The sequence below is a fragment of the Lissotriton helveticus genome, chromosome 12 (genome assembly GCF_964261635.1).
Source record: "Lissotriton helveticus chromosome 12, aLisHel1.1, whole genome shotgun sequence".
In the NCBI taxonomy this organism is placed as follows: domain Eukaryota; kingdom Metazoa; phylum Chordata; class Amphibia; order Caudata; family Salamandridae; genus Lissotriton; species Lissotriton helveticus.
The window spans coordinates 871,536,618-871,561,358 of NC_136073.1; the positions used below are offsets into that span (position 1 = coordinate 871,536,618).

At 48.7% G+C, this 24,741-nt stretch overlaps 1 protein-coding gene across 2 annotated transcripts in view; it reads left to right on the forward strand.

Moving 5' to 3' along the window:
• Positions 1-24,741, forward strand: part of CPAMD8 (C3 and PZP like alpha-2-macroglobulin domain containing 8) — a 1,183,022-nt gene that overhangs the window by 375,019 nt on the left and 783,262 nt on the right. For both annotated transcript variants that reach the window (XM_078671323.1, XM_078671324.1), the window contains exon 26: positions 14,889-15,065. In XM_078671323.1, coding sequence (XP_078527449.1) covers positions 14,889-15,065 — 177 coding nt within the window. The remainder of the gene's footprint in view (positions 1-14,888; positions 15,066-24,741) is intronic.

Sequence of the window (24,741 nt, forward strand, 5' to 3'; positions counted from 1 at the left end):
GGACATCGTGAGAAGATCCGGAATCACCCGCAAAGAAAGTGGAGGAGCCAGAGAAAGGAGGTGCAGCTCCGTGAACTAGAACTGCTCGGCCAAGCAGGAGCTATTAAAGGATCATCTTGCACGGTTCTGCCTTGATCTTTTTGAGTAGCCGTGGAATCACCGGAATGGGGAGAGGCGTACACAAATGCTCTTGACCAAGCTATCGAAAGTGCATTCCCCAGCGACCCTCGATGGTGTAACCTGCTTGCGTAAAACTGGCATTTTCTGTTGATCGGGGTGGCAAAGAGGTCTATTGAGGGTTTGCCCCACCGATGAAAAATGTCCTCCAAGAACGTCTGGTTCAGTTGCCATTTGTGGCTGACTGACGACAGCCTGCTGAGTCTGTCCGCCTTTTCGTTTAGCACTCCTGGTAGGTGTTCTGCTTGTAGCGATATTCCGTGTAGGATCGCCCACTCCCAAATTTTTTTTGGGCTTCTTGAGATAACGGAAGAGATCTGGTATCCCCTTCCTTGTTTATGTAGTGCATGGCCTTGGTGTTGTCCGTGCGGACGAGAACCGCCGACCCTTGCAGTTGTGGAAGAAAAGCCTGCAGCGCCTGCCGGATTGTTCTGAGCTCCAGGAGGTTGATGTGAAAATGACGGTGCTGGGGCAACCAATGCCCGCTGACATGAAGATCCTGAAGCACCACACCCCAGCCCTCCAGCGAGACATCTGCCGTTACCACCTGAGGAGCTGGATTGCTTATGAAGGATAGACCTTGGGATAGGTTTTCTTCCTTCGTCCACCAAAAGGCTGCCCTTCTCATTGCCGCAGTAATCACCACCTTGTCGTCGAATGAGCTGTGAACTTGTCGTCATTGCCTTTCTAGCTGTTCCTGAAGAGATCGCATCCGCAATCTGCAGTGGGGTATCAGAGGAATGCATGAAGAAATCACTCCTAGAAGGGATTTGTAACGGCGTACTGAAAGACACCTTCTTTTTCTCAACAAATGCGCCATGGATTTCAGTTTTTCCTGCCTTTCGAGGGATGGAAAGGCCTTGCCGAGAGTCGTGTTCAAGATAGCTCCCAGGAAACGTGCTGTCCTGGAAGGGAGGAGAGACGACTTCTCCCTGTTGAGAGTGAGACCCAGGTTTCTGAATAGGTTCGTACATACCTTGACTGTTTCCTCCGCAGCCCCCCTGGACGGGACCTTCAGCAACCAGTCGTCCAGGTATGGGAAGACCTGAAAATGCTGTTTTCTTAGGAAAGCTGCCACAGGTGCCAGCACCTTGGTAAAGATCCTCGGGGCAGAGCGAAGCCCGAAGGGTAAAACCCTGAATTGGAAGTGGCTCTTGGCTACTGTGAATCAAAGAAACCTCCTGTGAACTGGGTGAATGGGTATATGAAAATACGCATCTTCGAGATCGAGAGTGGCCATGAAATCTCCTGGATTGAGGAGACGTAAGATATCCTGGAGTGAAACCATCCGAAAGGATTGAGAAATGAGATAGGTGTTTAGCTCCCAGAGATCTAAAATGGGGCGCCACTTCTCCAGCGTCTTCTTTACCAGGAAGAACCTGGAATAGAATCCTTCCCCTCTTTGAGATAAGGGAACCAGCTCCACAGCTCCCTTGAGGAGCATCTGATGAACTTTGAGCTGCAAGAGACGCAGATGTTTCGAAATAATGGCAGCAGAGGGGCTTGGAAGGTGGTATTTGAGTAAACTCCAATATATGGCCCTCTTGAATGATGTTGAGCACCCAACAGTCTGATGTTATCCGTTTCCAGTTGTGGAGGTATTGAGACACCCTGCCTCTCACAGATGTTGTTGGGGAGGTGGGTACAGCAGTCAGAGCCAGAACGCCGCTATTGTCTCTTGGAAGAATCACGTCCCTGGCGATTCTGCTTTCCTCTAGCATTGGACCTAGAGAAAGACGAGGTTTGGCCTTGTTTTTGCTGGTAAGGTTGTCGATATGATTGAGACGTTGATCCATAAGAAGAGTACCTTTGTTGTTGGTATGAACCTCTGTATGAAGTAGTACTCCTTCCTTTGACTCCCTGAAAGGATCCTTCCGATACTGAAGAGTACAGAGAGACCTAGCCGTCTCCGTATCCTTTTTTATCTCTTGGAGAGCATCATCGATGTGCTTGCCGAACAATGCCTCACCATCAAAAGGGAGGTCCAGGATCTTGTTTTGGACCTCCGGCCTGAACCATGTCGCCCTGAGCCATCCTTGGCGACGAAGAACCGCTGCACCAGCCAGCGAACAGAAAGCTGTAGTGGCAATATCCATAGCACAGTCTATCACCTGTGCCGATGTCGCTTCCCCTTCCTTCAGTATCTCCTGGGGAAGTTGGTCCAAATATGGTGATAGATCACACCATAATTGGCAATCATACCTGCCAAGGATCGCCAATGCATTTGGCGCTCGCACCAGAAGACTTGCCATGGAGATGAATCTCTTCCCCGCATTATCAAGGCGCCTGCCCCCTCTTTATCAGGAGGAGTTGTCAGGGGTGCCGAAGGATTACAAGACTTCCTCTGTGCCGCTTGCGATATTACAGAGTCTGGTTTCGGCTTTGCAGTTAAAGACGCCGGACCAATCCTCAGGGGCCTTGTACTTCTTTTCCAGGTGTGGCAAAACTGGAATTACCGTAGCTGGGTTTTTCATTGCCTTTAGACCCTTCTCCCAGACATGGCTAACAATGGGCATTGACCGGGTCTCCTTCCTGTAGGGTTCCTTAAAATCATAGAGGACTGTTTGTACAGAAGGCATAGGTAGTTTGAACCTACTAGATGCTTTCTCCACCAGCTTGTGAAAACCCCCAATATCCACCGGGGGAGAGTCCACTGGGTCCGGACTAATAGACGCTGGGTCCGGGATCACGTAATCATCCCATTCCAAACCTTGGTTAGGCCTGTTATCTTCATCCTGATCTTTAATATGTGCGCAAATAGTGCCTCACTAAATATAGGTAAGAATGATCTATTGATTGGTGGCATATTTGTGTACGAACTACAATTACGAGCTGAATGATGTCATTTTGTAGTCCAGTAGTTACTCTCATGGGATCTCGCCTCTAAACAATCAGGTTATATCGACCTAACAAAATGGGCTGATAGTTTGCCGGGGTGACTAAATTGTGCTGATATCCCGTTGTCTTCCAGCAGGTCCGCTGCTTATAAGTGACCGTTTTATTCACTGTGATTTACACACACTTGTTTTTCATTCGCTACATTGGCCAGGGAACTACAGACACCAGACGGATGATGTCACTCGGTAGTCCCGCATTTACTTCTCGCGAGACTACGCGAGTGGCTGCCTTCAGTTTTTTCAGTCCTCGAGGGACATTGAATTCGGGCTGATTCTTCCCGGTTCTGTGACTAATAGACATCGTGACACAGGGGGCAAATATTAAAATAAGGGAGTTGCAATTACAAGAGGTTTTGATTCTCCATGAAGGTGATCTTGACCTCTATGGCCCCGCCCACTTCCGGGATTTGGAAGTACATGGACCCTCTCCAACTACCGGTCTGTGCCTCCCACTGAGCTCAGATGACCACCACGAGGTCGCGACGGACAGGTTAGTTCTATATTGGTAGAGAGAGCTAATTTGTGATGGTTTTGGGTAACAAGAAACTCTGGACCAGTTAAACAACACTTTGGAAGAGGGTGGTGGGCCATCCCTTTCTAGTGGTAGAAACTTAACAAACATTGGCAGTTTTTATTTGGGAGAGGGACTGGGTGGACTTGAGGGTCCTATAGCCCGATCAGTCCCTGTTATTTTTTGAAACTTTCTGAACTGAATTCCAAGAGGTTGGGATTAATTGAGGGTGGCTATTGCTGCAGAGTTTAGGAGAGTACATGTTAGTTTTCCTCTCTTCTTCACTCACACACCCCTTCCTTACCTTTTGTAGAGCGGGACCTCCTTCTTACCCTGAGCTAGGTTCCAGGAGAGGTGAGGCACACTCCCTGTATAGTATGGTTGAGTATAAATGAATGTTTTTAATCACTATTAGGATGGTAGTTTAGGGTCTATTTACCTCTTTCATGATTCCAATGTATGTTGTCTGTTCCTTACAGATATACGATACGCCGAATTGATACAGAGGAGCATTGATCCCACGTTCACATGTTGATATCCTTTTATTTTGCACTTTCATAAGACAGTAGCGAGTGATTAAGAACTGTGGCCTTGACGAAAGCCCTTGGTACTAGTCCATTTTGGGCTGAAACATGTTGGCCTTTTGAAAAGCAGTTATTTGGTCCAAACTGCTTCACTTGTTTGGTTTTAACAAGGGAAAGTACAATGCCGATTAAAATTTCTTTTATTGTTTCTCTATCCTGTTTTAACTCACACCACTTCTTTTTTTCGCACTGCACTTTTTCCATCTAGATCATGGCTCTGTGGTCGTCACAGTGATTGAGGGCTTGTCCCCAACGAGTTTTGTGGTTAGGTACGGTCTTATTGATCAGAAGACATACCAACCTGCTTGGGATGACCAGATGATAACAATTTGATCTACATAAGACATTGATGGGAATCCTACCTCTCTGGAGGGGTCCATTCAATCGGTCGCGGTGAATCATAGAGCCATGAGGTTATAATTCCATTTCTACGTCCTATTTTCTATTCTGAGGCACTAAGCGAGGTCTAGTGCGTAATCATTCCTGCTCACTTATATAGGAGTATAGTGAATAGAGGGACCACTTTACATATTCCCTTTAGACCCCCGGGCTGTCTTTTGTGTTTAGATAGTTGTTCAGGGGATTTTAGCCTGTGAGTTGGGTCTTTAAATATTTCCCCACGACCCTGTTTCCACCATTTGTTATTTAATCTTCATCCTGATCCCCATCCGAGGAATCATCATGAACGTCCTGGATCACTGGAGGTCTACTTGGAACAGGTGTCTGTGGCTGAGAAAACACCTGGGATGGCATTTCTGGAGAAACCACTATTGAAGCCGTGGGAGCAGGTATAGCCTGTACTGCCGGGACAGAGGGAACAGGAGGCAGAGCCTGAGAAAACCTGGCCCTATAACCCTGTAACATGCTATAGAGATCTGCCAAGAGGGAAGAAGGAACTGACATCATCTCCTGGCCTGCGTTCTCTTGACGTCGATAAGACTGCTGGTAAAAGCATTAATGAAGATACTCGCCCTCAGAATCAGTCTTTTGGCACTTCACCAACAACTGAGAAGGACTATGTGCTTAGCCAAAAGAGTCCTGATCATCCCCATCAGAATCCTCTTCTTCCTCAAGTAACAGTGCGGGAGGCAAGGGGGTAACCCTCCTTTTAGATTTCATGTCCGGCGTATCCTTTTCAAGGAAATAGTAATCCTCTCCATCGACAAAGACATAGTTGAAGGTACCGTCGGCGATGGTGTTATCAGAGAAAAGCTCGTCGACGAGGTCGTTGATGGAAGATCCACCGTCGACGGTTGAATCGGCGCCGACGAGATGGGCGTCATCGACACTGCCGTATACGAGACCGTCGACGTCCTGCCGTCGTCGTCGTCATAGTCGTCGAAGCTCTCGTCGACGACACCGTCGTCACCACCACCGTCGACGACATCCTCGTCGTCATCGATACCTTCGTCGATATCCTCGTCGACGTCACTGTAACCGTCCGTCGATGGTGTAACTTTTCCCACCTGCGATTTAGAAGCCTTCGTCGACGGAGTCTTCTGCAGCGTCGTTGACGACTTGGAACCTTTCTCTGACTTCTCAGATGACAGAGAAGAGGGCTTCTTAAACGTCTTAGCAGCCTCCACCACTGCTGTAGCTGTAGATAATCCTTCCCTCTCCTTTACACCGTGGTGAGGAGATTTACTAGGACTCCGGCTCTCAGACTCACGGGGGTCTTTTTTGAGGCCTTAACTGGACGTTCTGAAGAAGGTGAGGGGTAAGCCCTACCCCTTTTGACTGACCTTCTAGATGAGGCTGCAGATGAAGAGTCCTCACTGTCATTTGACAGAGTTTCCTTCCTTGACTTTAATTTCTGGAGCCAAGTGAGGAGGCGACCCTCACGGTCCCAGAGGGTCTTCGAAGAGAAGGTGCGACAGATCCTGCAGTCCTCAGCCTTATGATCTTGATACAGAAAATACATGCAGTCCTTATGCTTGTCTTCCACATACAGCCTTTTCTTGCCACAGGTGGAACAATCCTTGAAAAGGGCTTTCTCCTTGTCAGACATTTCTAGTTAAACACCTAACAATCCTGAAGAAAACATGCTGAAAAAATCCTCAAATAGAATTGAAGTGAGCAGAGCTCAAAGGAGACTCCCTTAGCACAACGTGCGGTTGAAAATCTGAGGCTCTGAGGTTCTCTCAGGAGGGTTCTATGGGGTGAGGCTGTTCTTATTGTCTGTTGCTTAGTTTTGGTCTCTTTTGCAAAAAGAGGTGGATATACCACAAAAGGTAATGAGGCCTAGGCCTTTTTCTTTCTCTTTTGTACCTACTGCTATGTTATTTTGTTACTGAGACTCCCATTCCGACGACGCGGAATGATATAAGCTATGGGAATCTATGAAAGTTCCAATACTGGGGCAACAATCAATTTACTGCTATGTTATAGCAGATTGCTGCAGATTATCAAACTATTCTGTTGGCAAGGATTGATTAATTTGGCTGTGCATTAGTCACTAAGGCCTCTCCTGCAACAGAGGATCTAGTCAGTGGGGCACCGAACAACATGTGAATGAAGGCACGGGACAGATGTGTCAAAATCCTTCCTCAGTGTATCTAGAAGACAAATTTAGATGGGTGCAGTAACAGGGAATAGCCCAAACAATTGCATACTCCGACTTTACACTTTCTGCTGTAAAAGCACTTTATTTACTATACCCTAGTCATCAGACATGCTGCTGATACATCCAGCTCTGTTATCGGCTCTCCCGACATCCAGAATGGAAATGACATAATGGTTGAACATTCCCACATTGTAGGGGAACCTATCAGTCATTGTTCCTACCTGAAATAACTCCACAAAAGGCCAAGATGTAAATTGTAATTTGTAATTTGTAATTTGTAACTGGGTTTTGTATCGCGCCAACTCACCGACAGGTCTCAAAGCGCTTCTGACAAAGTACAGCAAAAGAGACAAAGTGAAAATGAAAGATGTTAACTTAACTACGGGAATGTAAACGCGTCCTTGAAAAGTAGAGTTTTCAAGGTTTTCCTAAAACGGAGAAGGTTGGATTCTCTACGAAGCACCTCCGGTAGCTTGTTCCACATAGTGGGGGCTTGGATTGAAAAAGCTCTGCCTCCTTTTGTTGCCAGTTTGAAACGTGGGCAAGATAACAGGAGGGAATCGGATGATCTCAGGGCGCGCTTGGGTTCATAAATTTTGAGCCTATCTTTTATATAGGCTGGCGCCTGACCATTAATTGCTTTATGGCAGATGCACATGCTCTTGAATTCAACTCTTTGTTTCATAGGGAGCCAGTGCAGCCTCTAAAGCAGGGGAGAGGCGTGGGTCCGCCTAGGTACTCCAAATATCAGACGAGCTGCGTCATTCAAGATGACCTGTAGACGGTTGATGGAGTTTTTTGGGAGGCCTAGGTATAATGCATTGCCATAATTGATTCTGGACACAATCGTGGCTGAAACAATGGTTCGAAGCATATTCCTTGAGAGTAGGGGGACGAGCTTGCGTAGTTGCCTAATCAGGTTAGTACATGAGCCAACCACAGCGGATACTTGGTTGGTCATTGATAGTTCTTGATCAATTTTCATCCCAAGGCTCTTTACACTAGGGCACGGTTTTGGGGTAGGTCCGAGTTCTTGTGGCCAGAATAAATCATTCCAGGGAGAAGTAGAGGTTGAGACTACAAGAACCTCCGTTTTATCTGGATTGATTTTCAATAGGTTGAGCGACATCCAGTTTACTGTGAACCGTAGTGTGTCTTGGGCCATGGACTGAGCCGATGTTGTATTGTCGATACTCAGCAATAGCTGAGTATCATCAGCATAATTAAAAACTTTACAGCCCATGTTTGCCAGGGATTCTATCAATGACAATGTACATTCAAGTAAAGGTTAGTATAGTGCCCCTACCATGCTGTGATACAACCCCTGCCTGTTTGGTACAAAGACTACTATATAGACACTGACTTTGGCTATGAATTTGAGGGACACTCCAAGCATCTGAATTTGTTGATGGACTTTATGCCAGGGCTGATGGACATCTGTTAATTTTACACTGAAATGTGATTCTATAAATCTGATTTCTCGCATTGTGGATACAACCCTGGCACTCTTCCTCAGTATGGTGAAATCTGAAAGAAACACGTTAGTGATAGATTCCTTACTGTAGAATTACATCCAGGCGTCAGACTCGATCCGGAACGTTTTCGTCAGCAGTACCCTTGCATTTCAGAAGGTGGCATCCTGCGGCTCCACATCCGCACCCTTCCCCGCGACACGGCTGAGAGTGCGGGTGGTGCCTCCCCCGCGGCTCCGGCGGAGCCTAAGCAGTCGCCGCTGGCCTACCCGCCCTTCCCGGGGCACTGCACAACAATTGCAGTGGTGGCTCACGAACCGGTATTGTGTCAATGGCAGATCCCTCTCCCTTCCCCAACCGGAGCACACAGTGGTGACGGATGCTTCCCTCCTGTGATGGAGCGGCCACATGGGAGAGGTGGAGTCCAGGCTCCATGTCAGTCAATCAATCAATCAATCAAGTGATTTGTAAAGCGCACTACATACCCGTGAGGGTTTGAAGGTGTTGGGGGGGGGGGGGGGGGGGGGGTGCTGCTGCTATTGGTCGAAGAGCCAGGTCTTGAGTGGTCTCCTGAAGGTCAGGAGGTCTTCGGTTTGTTGTCGTAGGTAGAGGGGGAGGGTGTTCCAGGTCCTGGCAGCGCGATGGGAGAAGGATCTGCCTCCGGAAGTAGTTCTATGGATGCGAGGGACCGTGGCCAGGGCATGGTCAGCAGAGCGGAGTTTCCTGTTGGGTACGTAGAAGGAGAGCCGATTGTTGAGATTGGCTGGTCCGGTCTTGTGGAGTGCCTTGTGTGCGTGGATCAGGAGCTTGAAGGAGATTCTCCTGTCAACGGGGAGCCAGTGCAGGTTCCTCAGGTGGGGGGTGATGTGGTCGCGGCGCGGGACATCGAGGATCAGACGTGCAGAGGCGTTCTGGATTCTCTGCAGTCTGTTGATGAGCTTGGACGAGGCTCCAGCGTAGAGGGCGTTTCCGTAGTCGAGTCTGCTGCTGACTAGGGCCTGGGTGACTGTTTTCCTTGTGTTTGTCAGGATCCATTTGTAGATCTTGCGGAGCATGCGGAGGGTGTTGAAGCAGGTGGAGGAGACTGCGTTGACTTGTTTGGTCATGGTGAGTTTCGAGTCGAGGATGACTCCCAGGTTGCGTGCGTGCGTGGTCGGTGGAGGCCGGGGGGGTCCCCAGAGACGTGGGCCACCATGAGTCGTCCCATGCTGAGGGATTGGACCCGAGGATGAGGATCTCCGTCTTGTCTGTGTTCAGTTTAAGGCGGCTATCCTCCATCCATTCTGCGACGGCCTTCATTCCCTGGTGGAGGTTGGATTTGGTGGTGAGAGGGTCCTTGGTGAGGGAGAGGATCAGCTGAGTGTTGTCGGCGTAGGAGATTATGTTGAGGTCGTGTTGTCGGGCGATGCGTGCTAGTGGTGCCATGTAGACGTTGAACAGCGTCGGGCTGAGGGCAGATCCTTGAGAGACGCCGCAGATGATTTCGGAGGCATCGGGCCTGAACGGGGGGAGGCGGACTCTCTGAGTTCTGCCGGAGAGGAAGGAGGTGGTCCAGTCCAAGGCTTTCTCCCGGATCCCTGCGTCTTGGAGTCGCGTACGTAGTGTGCGGTGGCAGACGGTGTCGAAGGCGGCGGAGAGATCCACGAGGATGAGGGCCGCCGTCTCGCCGTTGCCTAGAAGGATCCTGATGTCGTCTGTGGCGGTGATGAGGGCGGTTTTGGTGCTGTGGTTGCTTCGAGGTGACGGGTGAGCTGGGAGTTAACTATCTTCTCGATGACCTTTGCTGGGAACAGAAGCAGGGAGATAGGTCGGAAGTTCTTGAGATTGCTCGTATCCGCCTTGGGTTTCTTGAGTAGGGCGTTGATCTCTGCGTGCTTCCAGTTCTCAGGGAAGGTGGCGGTCTCGAAGGAGAGGTTGATGATTTTGTGCAGGTGGGGTGCGATGGAATTGCTAACTTTGTTGAAGATGTGGTGCGGGAGAGGGTCGGACGGGGATCCAGAGTGGATTGTTCCCATGGTCTTGATTGTGTCCTCGCAGCTCACGTTGGCCCAGGTTGTCAGGGAGTCGTGAGCGGTGGGGTGCGGTGGGTCTGGTGCGGCGAGGTCTGCAGGGGTCGTCTGGGGTTTGAAACTGTCATGGATGTCAGTGATTTTCCGGTGAAAGAAGGTGGCGAGGGAGTCGCACAGGGCTTACGATGGTGGGATGTCGTTGGCACTGGAGCTGGGGTTGGAGAGTTCCTTCACGATGGTGAAGAGCTCCTTGCTGTTGTGTGCGTTGTTGTCGAGGCGGTCTGTGAAGGAGGTCCTTTTGTCGGTCCAGATGAGGTGGTGGTGGTTGCGGATGGCGTCTTTGTGGACAGCGCGGCTGCCTGGCGTCTTGTCGCTGTGCCATATGTTCTCCAGTTTCTGGCAGGTACGTTTTGAGTCGAGGAGTTCCGGGGTGAACTAGCTGACTCTTTTGCTGGTGTCTCTGCTGGTGTTTTTTTTCAGCGGGGATACGGTGTTGGCGCAGTCGTTCATCCAGCGTTCGAAGGTGAGTGCACCCTTATCGGGGTTGGTGAGGTTAGTCGGAGGGTTGAATGCGAGGCTTGTCTGTAGTTGTTCTTGGGTGACTTTGCCCCAGCAGCGGTGGGGGGGGGTCTGTAGTGTGCGGTGGTATGTGAGGGGTTTTCGGAAGGAGAAGTGGATGCAGTGGTGGTCTGTCCAGGTGAGTTCGGAGGCGTGGCTGAAGGTGACGTGGGGGCTTGAGGAGAAGATGGCATCTAGCGCGTGGCCGGCGATGTGAGTCGGCGTCGTGACGCGCTGTTTCAGTCCGAGGTTGTCGATCAGGGTGGAGGAGTTGTTGTCGTTGTTGTTCTCCAGGTGATAGTTCAGGTCTCCGAGGAGGATGTAGTCGGTGGAGTCAGCGTGTGCGTGCTGATGAGGTCGGCGATGGGAGTCGCGAAATTGAGGCCGGGGTCCTGGCGGTCTGTAGAAGAGGGTGCCTCTTAGGGTGGTCTTGGGGTCCGTGTGGATCTGGAAGTGCATGTGTTCGGCGGTGCTGAGGGTGTCGATGTTGAGACCCTGATGGTGTTTTTGTGGACGATGGCGATTCCTCCTCCGGCCCTGTTTGTGCGGTCTCTGCGGGTGATCTTGTACCCGTCTGGGATGGCTATGGCGATGTTTGGCGAGGAGGCTTCGTTCATACAGGTCTCGGTCAGGAAGGCGACGTCCGGTGATGCGGTGTCGAGTAGGTCCCAGAGTTCGACGGCGTGTTTGTGTGCGGAACGGGTGTTGATCAGGATGCATCTAAGCTGGTTGGGTTCCGTCGTGGCAGGCGTCTTGGTGCTTTCGCGGCAGGAGAAGCTGCAGTTCCGGCAGGTGAAGGGACTGTGGGTGTGCTTCGGGGCGCCCTTGAAGCAGGTGTGGGTTCTTCCTGGGTTGAGAGCGACGACGGTGTTGGCGTCGTAGTGGAGGCGGCGATCCTCGTGGCTGGTGCAGGGGCCAGGGGTTCTGGCGCTGGGCACGGTCCAGGCGTGGACGGGTGCAGACGGGCTTGCCTTAGGAGCACCTTCGGCGCACCAGCGGCGCGCCCGCAGCGCGGCTGCCATATATGGGAGGCGGGGAGGGAGGAGCAGCTGGGAGGCGGGAGGCGAGGGACGGGTGGAGCGAATGGGCGCGGAGAGGACGGGGCCGCAGGGGAGGCAGCGGTGGGGACGGGGGAAAGGATGCCGGCGCGGGGCACGGACTCTAGCAGGGGGCACAGAAGTCAGTGGTACAGTATATAAGGGGGCACAGAGGTTGGCGAGGGGTACAAAAATCAGAAGGGGGCCCGAAAGCAATTCGGCGAGCGGGGGGCACAGAAGAGGAGCGGGCAGACGGCAACACAAGCAACAGGCACAGCAGAAACGAACCTTAGGCCACCAACCTTCTGGAGCTCGGGCGATCCGACTTGCACTGTAGGGATTCTTTCCCTCTGTCAAAGGGAAAGTAGTGTAGGTTTTCACAGACAACACCACTGCCATGTGGTACTGCAACAAACAGGGCAGGGTGGGGTCGTACACCCTATGTCAGGAGGCCCTGTGCCTCTGGACATGGCTGGAACATCAGGGCATTTCCCTGGTGGTTCCCTCTGTTCGGGGAAGTGTAGTGCAGGTGTTCACGGACGATAACACCACCGCCATCTGGATTTGCAACAAACAGGGCGGGGTGGGGTCTCTGGACATGGCTGGAACATCAATGCATCACCTTGGTGGTTCAACACCTGGCAGGTTCACTGAACACCAGGGCGGACAAACTCAGCTGCAGGTGCATAATGGATCACAAATGGCGTCTTCACTCTGAGGAGGTGCAACGTCTCTTTTAACAGTGGGGAGAGCCATGGTTAGATCTATTCGCCACCGAAGAGACCGCACAATGACAGCAGTGGAGTTGCGGTCTGTTGTACGCCTTTCCTCCTATACCACTTCTGCCCAGAGTGCTGACGAAAATCAGGCGCGACCTGGCCCAAGTCATTCTCGTGGCTCCGGACTGGACTCGAAGAGTTTGGTATCCCAAGCTACTCTGTCGCAGCAGCAGGGTACGGTCCTCCACCCGAACCTGTCCAGTCTCCCCCTCCTTGTGTGGAGACTGAGCGGCGGCAGTTGATTCCTTTTGACTTGCCTCCTGAAGTCTGTGATGTCTTCTGGCAGCCAGGCATCCCTCCACTAAGTTGGTATACGCCTGCAGGTGGAACAAGTTTTTGGCATGGTGCGCAGCAAAGGCTGTGGATCCCCTTTCTGCCCCTCTTTCAGAAGTCCTTCTGTTCCTTCTTTCTTTGGCCCAGCATGGTTCTGCTCTTGGCACTATCAAGGGCTGCTTTCTGCTGTTTCAGCCTTCCTTAGGCTTCCTGATCAGCCCTCTCTGTTCAAGTCCCCTGTTGTCAAGGCATTACTCATGTTTTCCCTCCTATTTCCTTTGTATTGCCACAGTGGGATTTGAACCTGGTTCTCACATATTTAATGTGTGCTCCCTTTGAGCCTCTTCACAACTGTCCTCTTCGTTTGTTAACTTTGAAGACTGTTTTCCTGGTTGCCATCACCTCTGCTAGGAGAGTGTGACTCCTGCTCTAGCCTCTTTCTTGCAAACCACCTTTTCTGTCTGTCCATCCGGACAAGGATGTGCTAAGAACACGTCCATCCTTTCTGCCAAAGATTGTCACTGCCTTTCACATCGGGCAGACCATCACTTTGCACATCTTCTTTCCGGCTCCGCATCTTTCCAGAGAGGAAGAGAGGCTCCACCGTCTGGATCCAAAACGTGCGCTCTCATTTTACCTGAATCGCACACAACAGTTCCGGGTGGATGACCAGCTCTTTGTTGGCTACATGGGCGCCAAGAAAGGTCGGGCCATTCACAAGCGGACTATCTCCTGATGGGTCGTCTTGTGTATTGAAGTCTGTTATTCTCTGGCAAAAAAGAAGCCTCCGGTGGGGCTGCGTGCCCATTCCACCAGGGCGACGGCTGCCACTACAGCATGGGGACGTGGTGTTCCCCTACAAAGACCTTGTTGCACACTTTTACTAATCACTACTGCCTGCACAGCCAAGTACGGAGAGACGGCTTCTTTGGCCATTCTGTTCTCCGGGACTTTCTGGTGTGATCTTCGTTCGCAGACCCACCACCGGGGTTGGTATTGCTGGGGTATCTATTCTACGGTAAGGAATCTATCACTAACGTGTTTCTTTCAGATGAACAAGTTACTTACCTTCGGTAACAATATATCTGTAAGAAACATTAGTTAGTGGTAGATTCCTTACCGCCCCACCCATCCTCCCTGTTCTGCGAACTGATTTCTAGGGTTAAGGTCATCCCTTTTAGGGCCCTAGTTTCAATGCACCAGTGGTCAGTATCTTGCATGGCTCTGCGTAGCAAAATTAAGGAATCGCAAAATTTGCGATTCCTTAATTTTGCGTAAGCATTTAAGGAATCGCAAATTGCGATTCCTTAAATGCTATGCATCAAGAAATTCAAAAATTGCAATTTTACCACCAACTTCAAGTTGGTGGTAATTTGCGATTTCTTTCACAAATGCACTTTTTGGCATTTGTGAAGGTGCCATATGGTGCACATACATATGCGCACACATGTAAATTTCAGGGGTGCATCAGGGTGTCCTTATGACAAACTTGAAATTATTCTCAATTTGTGATTCTCAAATTGCGATTCGCAAATTGAGAATAACTTCACATTCATTCCTATGGGCCTCCTGGCCCATAGAAATGAATGGGAAATTATTCCTTAATTGTGACTAGCAATTTACTAATCGCAATTATGGAATTTTAAGAAATCGCTCAAAAATTTCGATTTTTTATACACATACCATTTTGCAATTCTCAAATAGCGATTCTCAAAAAATCGCTATTTGAGAATCGCAAATAGGTATTTTGATACATCTGCCCCATAGTCTCATGCCTGGGGGTAATTCTACGGTAAGGAATCTATCACTAACTAATGTCTCTTACACATATATCGTTACCAAAGGTAAGTAACTTGTTCTTTTGAACCCATGCATTGGCTGAGGTTCTAAGGCCTCCAATAAGGCAAATGAAAAATGAGCACAATAAACTATATTAGCCTGTCATTCTTTCACTGTTTTGTGATACTCACGCAATAGCTTTCTACAGATATATTGTTTCGTCACAATTTTTTCATATTTTCCTTTTAGGAGATGTTATGGGACCAACACTCAACAACTTGGATAACCTCCTGCGACTGCCATTTGGGTGTGGTGAACAAAATATGATCCATTTTGCACCCAATGTTTTTGTCTTGAAATATCTTCAGAAAACTAAGCAGCTTTGTCCAGAGGTGGAAGGTGAAGCCATAGACTACCTCTTGCAAGGTGAGATGGGGAGATTGTTCTAGGCTTTCTCCTATAAGATGGGATGTGGTGTGGGGGGCTCTAAACATCCTCTACAAAATGAGATGTAGGAGAGGCTCTGAACTACCCTGCCAAAAGTGAAATTGGAGAGATTAATATAAGACTACTTGTTCTAAAGTAAAGTAAGTGGAAGGTAACACAACAGACAACCTCCACCAAAGTGAGGTCATTCCAATTTCCAATTTCCAATTTCCAATTTAAAACATTTATAAAGCGCATCGTTCACCGTACGGTTTCTTGGCGCTAGCGAGAGGTCCGGCAGCTGAGGCAGAATAGCAGTCCAATGACAGGAGTGGGCGAGTTACACGGAAAAGGCCTGTTTAAACAGGAACGTTTTGAGGTCTTTCCGGAAAGAGACATAATGAGTGGCAGAGCATAGGTGGTCGGGAAGAGAGTTCCAAAGAGTGGGAGCCAAGGTAGAGAAATTGTCTCCACCCCACTTTTTGCGCTTAAATCGTGGGATTTGAAGGAGAGACTTGGAAGAGGAACGAAGCTCTCTGGAGGGGACGTATTCGCTTATCAGCGAGGAGATGAAGGCAGGGGCAGTGCCTTGGCGGGCCTGGAAGGTCATGCAGGCGGTTTTAAAAAGGGAGCGTTCCCTGACAGGCAGCCAGTGGAGCTCCCTAAGGAGGGGTGAGGAATGATGGTAACGTGGGAGACCATAGATTAGCCGGGCCGCCTGGTTCTGCACCATCTGGAGCCTTCGCAGGCTGTATGCCGGAATGCCATTGTACAGGGCATTGGCATAGTCCAGCCGCGAGATTACTAATGCGGCCATGATTAATTTAAGTGCCTGGGGGGAAAAGAAATGGGAGACAGTGCGGATTGTTCGGAGGGTGAGGAAGCAGGAGGAGACTACGGAACTAATTTGTGATTGAAGGGTAAGATGGCTGTTCATTTTGACTCCCAGTGTTTTAACCGAGGCAGATGGAGTGGGGGCGGGACCAAGAGTGGGGGGCCAAAAGAGGGGGTTCCAGGGACTGGACGAACCACCAGTGAGAACCAACTCGGTCTTATCCGGGTTCAATTTGAGATGGTTGTGGTTCATCCAGTCCCTGATAAAAATCATAATGGACTGGAAGTTAGAGACAGAGAGAGAAGAGGAGGATAGATCAAAGATGAGCTGGAGGTCATCTGCATAATTGAATACGGTGACCTCCAGCTGCTGAAGAGCAAAGATAAGAGGAGAGATGTAGAGGTTGAATAGTAGGGGAGAGAGGGAAGAACCCTGGGGGACACCACAGGTGACGGGGAGTGAAGTGGTCGTGAAGTCTCCTAGCCGAACCGCCTGGGTGCGGTCCCTCAGGAAGGAGGAGAGCCAGACCAGGGCTGTTCCCTGAATTCCAGCCGCCCTGACACGGGACAATAGGATGGTGTGGTCCACCGTGTCAAAGGCGGCGGAGAGATCAAGGAGCACCAGCGCCTGGTGTTGGTTGTGATCCATTCCCTTCCTGAGGTTATCTAGGACCGATACCACGACTGATTCGGTCGAGTGCCTGGGGCGAAAGCCAGCCTGGCGGGAAGCCAATCCCCCATTTGCCTCTACATGGGCGCTGAGTACCGCGGTGACATGGCGCTCCAGCACCTTGCCCAAATAGGGCAGCAGGGAAATGGGGCGATAGTTGGCTGAGATGGATGGGTCAGCGCCAGGCTTCTTCAGGATGGGCACTATAGTAGCTGATTTGAGTGCAGGCGTCACGACTCCCTGGGTCAGAGAGCTATTAAGGAAAGTGATGGGGGGTTCGGGACAAGAAGAGTAGATTTGTTGTAAAATACGTGCCGGACAGACATCTGCCGGGGAAACCGATTTTACTTTAGGGAGGATCTCCAAAAATGCTTCCTCGGTGAGGGGGGGAATGGAGGTAAGATAGCATTGGACGGTGGGAGGGGAAGGGTCAATAAAAGCAGACGAAGGGGGAGGGATGTTAGCCTTGATGGTTACAATCTTATCTAAGAAATAAGTGTTTCGTTGGTCGCATAGAGACTGGGATGGGGGAATTTGGGGTGAGGCTCTGTCGGAGAAGGCTAGGTCGTTCACTATACCGAAAATCTCCCTGGGTTTATTTTCAGCTGACGTTATTTTAATAGAGAAATAGGTGGTTTTGGCAGCGAGAATTGCCGTTTTATATTCGGCAAGTGATGTGAGATAAAGGATTTTTAGTGAAGGACAATAGTCTTTCCTCCAATGCCTCTCTGCCTGTCGGACGGTCAGTTTAAGCTTTTTTAAGTTGTCGTTGAACCACCTATTTGAATCCTTGGGTCGACGGGTGGAAATACGACGCAAGGGAGCTTCTGAGTCACAGCCTCCAGCTAGCCAGGCATTAATTGCCTTGGCTTGAGAGTCGGATGAGAGGCCAGAAAGGGTCGGAGTGGAATTTCGGAGCAGAGAGGTTAAAGAGGGGAGATCAACTCTATTCCAATTTCGCGCCCAGGTGTTTTTGACGTGTGGGACTTTAGACACCGGTTTGATAGAAATGGAAAAGGAAATGAGGGCGTGATCAGACCAGAGACACGGAGAAACAGTCACCGGGGAAACTGGAAGGTTAAGGGACCACACCTGGTCAAGTATGTGACCGTGAGAATGGGTGGGAACAGAAATGTGCGGAACAAAATTCAGAGAAAGAAGAGATTCTGTGAATTCTTTTGAGACAGTACACTCAAGAGGGTCAGAAGGCCAGTAATTGAAGTCACCGAGCACCAGGACCGAAGCATAGTTGACCACCAGGTTGGCCAATAGGTCTTGAAAAGCTGGTAAGAACAGAGACGAAGACTGGGGTGGACGATACATCAGGAGGCATGTGATGGGTGGAGAAAAGGAAAGGGAACGGGCGACAAGAAATTCAGTGGGGGGGATAGGGGGAGCGGAGAGGATTTGAAAGTTCAAATCAGACCGAGCGATTAATGCCACACCACCGCCTGTCCTGCCCGCCGGGCGATCAGCGCCTAGGGCAACGTAGGGGGGAGGGTGGCCAGGAGAACGGGGAGGGATGAGTCACAGAACCAGGTTTCGGTCAAGAGCAGTAAGTCCGGCTTCTCGGAGTCGAGAAGGACAGACAGCTCATGATGGTGTTTGACCGCAGATCTGGTGTTGAGTAAAAAAACGGATAATGGAGGGGTAGAGGTGGGGGCATTGGGTAAGGAGGGGAAATGCGACGGTAGGGCCGACAGTGGCGGCGGCAATATAGAGGAAGAGAAAGAGGTAAGCTCTAACGAGGCAATGCGCCTACGGATGGATTCTGAAAGTGGCCATTGGCCTTGGAGGGAGGTGATCTCCTCAGAGGAGTAGCAAATACAAGTGGCATGGGGACGTGCCCCTAGCCCCGCTCGGCCGCGGACGGGCGCAGACGGGCTTGCCTTAGGCGCGCCCGCTGCGCACGTCCGCTGCACGTTCTGGGGTTGCACATTGATATAGGAAATCTTAAGGGCGGGAAGGGGGCGTGGCCTCTAGGTGGGCGTGGCCAGCCGCGATGGAAGCCGGAGGGAGGGGGTCACGTGAGCGCTAGGTCCGCTACACGGCGCCCTCGAGGTGCAAAGTGCTGTGGCAGTAAAATAGTACGTTTTTAAAAGCACATACTCATAATATCACAGTTTTAAAATCACTACTCCCGGCTATTTTGCCTCAGGAGACTCGAACCAACCGAGCGCTAGCAGGTCAGCGTTTAAGAAGGGCGGGAAGGGGGCGTGGCCTCTAGGTGGGCGTGGCCAGCCGCGATGGAAGCCGGAGGGAGGGGGTCACGTGAGCGCTAGGTCCGCTACACGGCGCCCTCGAGGTGCAAAGTGCTGTGGCAGTAAAATAGTAAGTTTTTAAAAGCACATAATCATAATATCACTGTTACCTGTTACAAGGTGTACTTGGTGCTGGGCCATATGCTATGTCCTGAATCATGAGTGGAAGATGATGATGTATGGATTACCAACTACATCTTATGAAGTGAGGTTGCAGGGTGAAGGCAAGTGATTATTGTATTCTCCTTTGGGACTTACCAACATTATGAGTGCCCATAGGTGGCAAAAAACACATGTTAGCCCAATGAAACCAGTACAAAAATAAACTGGTTTCAAAGAGGCATGAGGCCCATAGGAATGAATGGGAATTACCGATTCGGTAAATACCGAATAGGTAAATACTTATTCGGTATTTACCGAATCGGTAATAGGGGGACCATTTACAAGGGTGGCACATTGACACCCTGTTGCACCCCTGAATAGTGCATGGGTGCACATGTGGCACACATACATGCCCTAAGGGCATGTATGTCTGCCACATGGCACTGTTAAACAAGCATTTACAATGCAATGGTCTCGTCTTTGTTAAAGTTAGAGCTAATGGCATTGCAAATGTCATTTTTTTCATTTATTGTTTTTTTTAAACCGATAAATATATGGTATTGTCATTTACAATGGCAATAGGTAAGCATTAGAGAGTAGTACAGAGTATTAGCAGTGATTAATAGTTAGTAGAGAGTGACTAGTTTATTAATAGAGAGTATACTTGTATAGAGTAGAGTAGGAGTGAGTTGTATGCAATAGTAGTTAGTGAGTAGTGTAGATTAATGGAGAGTAGTATAGAGTGAGTAGTAGATAGTGTGTAGAGAGCGTGTAGGAGTTAGCGAGTAGTAGAGACAGAGTAGTAGTGAGTAATGAAAAGTACTAGATAGAAATAGATGTAGTGTAGTGAGTTATAGATAGTATATGGAGTAGTATATCTATTTAGTAGTGAGTAGCGAATGACTTTTAAAATAGAGTATATATTAGAGAGCAGTAGTTAGTTAGTACTTTTTAGTATTAGAGTGTAATAGAGAGTACTAGAGAGTGAGTATAAAATTGTGGATAGTGTAATTTAGTGAGTTGTGAGGAGTGTGACTTGTATGTAGTAGAGAGTATTTAGAGAGTATATTAGAGTGTGATTAGTTGAGTCAGTAGTAGAGTGTGAATTGAGAGTATTAGAGAGTAGTAGAGATTGAGTAAAGTGTGAGTAGCTTACAGTAGTAGTAGAGTGAGTAGTTAGTAAAGTGTAGTAGAGTATTAGATAGTTATATTACAGAGTATTATAGTGAGTAGTAATAAGTAGTATTTTGTAGATATAGTTATTAGAATAGTTTGAGTAGGGTATTATACACTGAGTATTAGAGAGTTAGTAGTAGAGAGTGAGTTGTAGAGTGAGTAATAGTGAGTAGTAGATAGTTTTATATAGTAGGTAGTAGTGTGTACTATAGAGTAATAGGTATTAATATTGTAGAACGTTAGTAGTATAAATATTTTGAGTAGTAGAGAGTGTGTAGTAGAGAATTATTAGTGAGTAGAGTAGTAGAGAGTATTAGGATTAGGGTATTATAGAGTATTTGAGTGAGTAGTATAGAGTATTTGAGGTGTGGCGAGTGAGTAGTATATTGTAGATATAGTTATTAGTATAGTGTGAGGAGGGTATTATAAACTGAGTAGTAGAATACCATGCAACGGTCTCGCCTTTGCAAAAGTTAGAGCTATTGGCATTGTAAATGACAAACTTTGTATTTATGTGTTGGTTTTGAAAACAGATAAATGGCATTGTCATTTACAATGGTAATAGCTTAATCTCTCGCAAATGCGAGACCTATTGCATTTTCAATGCAATAGGTCGCGTATTTACGCGAGTTTGTGCCATTGACATTGCAAATAACAATGTGTTTTATTTATGTTTCAAAAACCAAAACATAAATAAAAGGCCTCACACTGCTGTTTCTCTCACACTGCTGTCTCTCTCACACTGCTGTCTCCCTAGAACACACACACTGCTGTCTCTCTCACACACACTGCTGTTTCTCACACACTGCTGTCTTTCTTACACACAATACTGTCTCTCACACTGCTGTCTCTCATACACACTGTCTCTCACACTGCAGGTGTGGGTTGTGGGATGTGGGTTTCCAGCTCATATCACACACACACACACCGAATTTTAAGCAAAAAATTAGAGTGGCAGGTGAGCCAACCAATGGTTAGCAGTGTGTGTGATTCAAACCCAATATGTGCTTGATAAGCCCACAATTTGTCTTGCAACAGACAATGCATGTACTGTCTAATAGGAACAACCTAAAAAATATTCCCCAATACATAGAAAATCATTGAGGTATGAAATAATTATCCCTATTTTATTCAGCTAAGAAGCACGCTCAATATAGGTCACTGATCTGTCAGACAAAACTATTTGAGGGCTTTCAGTCCATCCTGTTGTTCTTTGACTGTATATAAAACACAAACATTCAAAGTGAGCAGTACCCAAACAACACCTACTAGCAAACCCTCCAACCTCCTAATACCATCATTTGATTGTTTTTAATATGAGGATAGTGAAGTGACATAAGGCATCAGAAATCTATTGAGATAAACATATTTTATGTGATCCCGCTTTTATACTCACAGTGGTACTGCCTCTTAGTTTCATCTGGTCTTATGTATGGCTAGGACATATGTTGAGGGGTCCTAGTTCTTCTGAACTTTGCGACTAAATAATGAAACTCCTAATGTACCAAATAAGAAAACACCTGGAACTAAAAGTAGTTTTTCCCCAACGTGAATTAACATATTCACAGCATTTACCTTTTGTCTATACCTTTCTACTGTAGTGAAATCAGCCTATAGTGGGCAGCAATGGACTGTTATCTTTGTAGGTTTTCATAAGGAATGAATTCTCACTACTACACTTTACAGTGCGATTTACTTAGCACTGCCTACTTAATTATGTGCATAGCAGCTGTATTCGTAATTTTTCTTCAGTTTCGGGTTTACTTGATGTTTACCACACAGGGACTTTAGAAGAATGTCTTTTAAACTAGAAACAGTCTGACAGAACGGTACATTACATATTCATTACATACATGTCTCACTAGGATCCACTTTAATATTCATGACATCAGAGTTTGAAAAGAGATACAACTCATTTATGATTCTTGCACTATGGGCACACTCTTGGAAACGACTGCTGCTTTGACAACACTGGGTGTAAACGTGAACCTGCATGAAGAGTGAAACTAAATCTGATTTCGAGGTGGAAGGATCATCATTGTCTTCCTTTTTCATTACATTTAAATCATGTTTAGGGCGAATGTTTTCAACTACAGGCAAAACACCTGCCCACAGTCCATATTGGTAACTCTTTCACTCTGTGTTTTACAACTCCTGGAGAAGGAAAAGAAGAGAACAGAAAAAAGAAAAACTGAGCATGAAAGTAAAATAAGTACATTGAAGAAGCTATGGTACATGATGGGCAGGACACGCACCCACACACACAGAGACACAGAGCCCCACACACAGACACAGCCCCACACACAGACACAGCCCCACACACACAGTATGGAAGGACAACGACAGACAGTGCCCCTTCCTGTGGTGTGACTGGGAAGGTGGTACACTAAGCATAGGCTCAGATAACAACAACGGTGGAGGTGTCTAATGAATGGGGCATCAGATGGGCTAATGGCAAGTTCACCAGGTGTACGGAAACGCAGTAGAATGGGGTACACTGGGTAAGAGCAATAGGGTGTCAAAGGGCGCAAAGAAAGCAAACACTACAGTCCCGGAAGGATTAAAAAAGGCCAGGGTTGGTGTCACAGGTGAGGAAGAAAATGCATAAGGCATAAAGAGGTAAAAGAGTCACAGCTGGGTTCACTGTGGTTGGGAAAAACACAGTGTGGACAGCAAGGGAGGCATCAAAAGGGCGTGTGGTTATGAGGACAGTGGTAGGTATATTGCAGAGTATGGCTATTACGTAGGAAAGATGGCACTAGCCATTGGGTAACAGGGGGAAAGAACAGGTGGCAGAGGAAGTACCAAGTCCGGAAGTAGCTTGAGGTTGACAAACGTTGTGAGTTAGGTCAAGATAGAGATGTGTGAAGTATCGAGTGCTGAGCAGGATTCCACTGACAGGAGAGATGGGCGACAGGGAGGACTGCATATATAGTTGTTAGTGGTGAAAGTAAAAGGTTGACATGGGTAAGGACAGACAGGAGACATGGGTGAGGGTACAGAGATGATGGGTGAGAGTGCACACATGACAGGCGAGAATCAGCTAAGGATGAGATGACAGTAGCAGGTGAGTGGTAACAGGTGACAGTAGACGTAACTGAGTAACCAATTGTGTGGTGTGGCAAACAAGAGATGGATGAGGGGCAGGCAGGTGGTGAGGGCGGGCACGTTGTAAAAAAAAACACAAAATAAATGAGGCATGTACAGGTGAGAATCGAAAGTGGAGTGGAAAAAGTGGTGACAGCGGATAGGGCTCCTTCAGGATAGAAATGTTAAGGTTATTCACGTGACAGGTCGGCAAGGGCACATGTGGGGTGTGTGTGGAGAGGACAGACAGATTCGAGGGTTCACCGGGAGTAGTGCTGACAAGAGGAAGTGTTGAAGGGGCATCCAGTGGTGACAGTACTGGACTGCAATCCTCTTACGGGTATGAGTGAAGTCCCGCAGCCCCTCTCTTTCACTTACCTAGCGCCACATCGCAGGATTTCCGTAGCTGTGAGTGGTGCGCCTTCTTCACCTCCTTGTCTGCAAGGATCTTCTCCAGGACGCGGGTCAGGAACATGTTCTTGGTCTTTTTGCCCTCATGCATGGGCGCGGCGGGGCTGCTGTTGATGGGCTCCTGCCTCCCGCAGCCCCGGCCTCCTCCTCCCCCGGCGCCTTGCCCTCGCTCTGCGGCGGCTCCACTCGCACCTGGAAAAGGTGGGCGCTCGCTACCCTTACCGCCCACCCTGGGCCATGGCTGATGGTCTGTTGGTAGATCTCTTATGGGGCACAAAACGTAAACGTGTGCACCTAACAACAATACAGAGGACATGGAGTGGAAGGCAGTTTGTGGTGCCCCCCTTGGAGCTCCCAACTTCAACATGCAGTCCACTGGCTGGATGATGATGACAATTGGGAAAAGCAGCGACTGGCGGGCATGTACGTGGAGTGGTCCCTCTCGGTGCTCCTGATGCTCTGTATTGGTGTTCCCGCTATCATTCCATACATTCTCCAGCACATGGCTGCGGTGTGGGAGTCCGTGGTTCGTAGAGTAGTACGACGCTCGCCATATGCCCTGCATATGCCATTGTGGGTGGTGAAACACTTTCAGCATATAGCGGATTTCAAGTTGGTGCGGAGATGGTGGGAGGGTGGATGTCGGAGGAAGTGAGATCTATGTGAAAACAGGCACTTTATAACGCAAAGGGAAGCAGAGGTCTCCTTTGCACTAGGGACAGGGCAATTCTTACTGTACGAGAAGATCTCTAGTGTGGTCCCTGAGCTCTGGCCATTATTCCGGAGCAACCCCCCTTGCACCAACGTGCTACGGGTAATGCATTACATAGCCTGGAGACGTCGATTGATATCTCATCTGTATCAGGCGTTTCAAGAGGATGCCCCAGGGGAAATGGGACGATATAAATGGAGAACCTCCCACGGAACAAGAGTGGCTATGAATACATGAGAGAGTCAGGGGCACCAGCTCTAACCTGCAGTTTAAACTCGTTCAATATCATTTTCTACATCTGACTTACTTTACCCTACAAACACTGAGCAGAATCTACCCAGACCGTTCGGGTACCTGTCCCCCGTGTGAATGCAGGGGATACTACCTGCTGGTAAATGGGACGGGAGTAACGGGGCTGGAGTT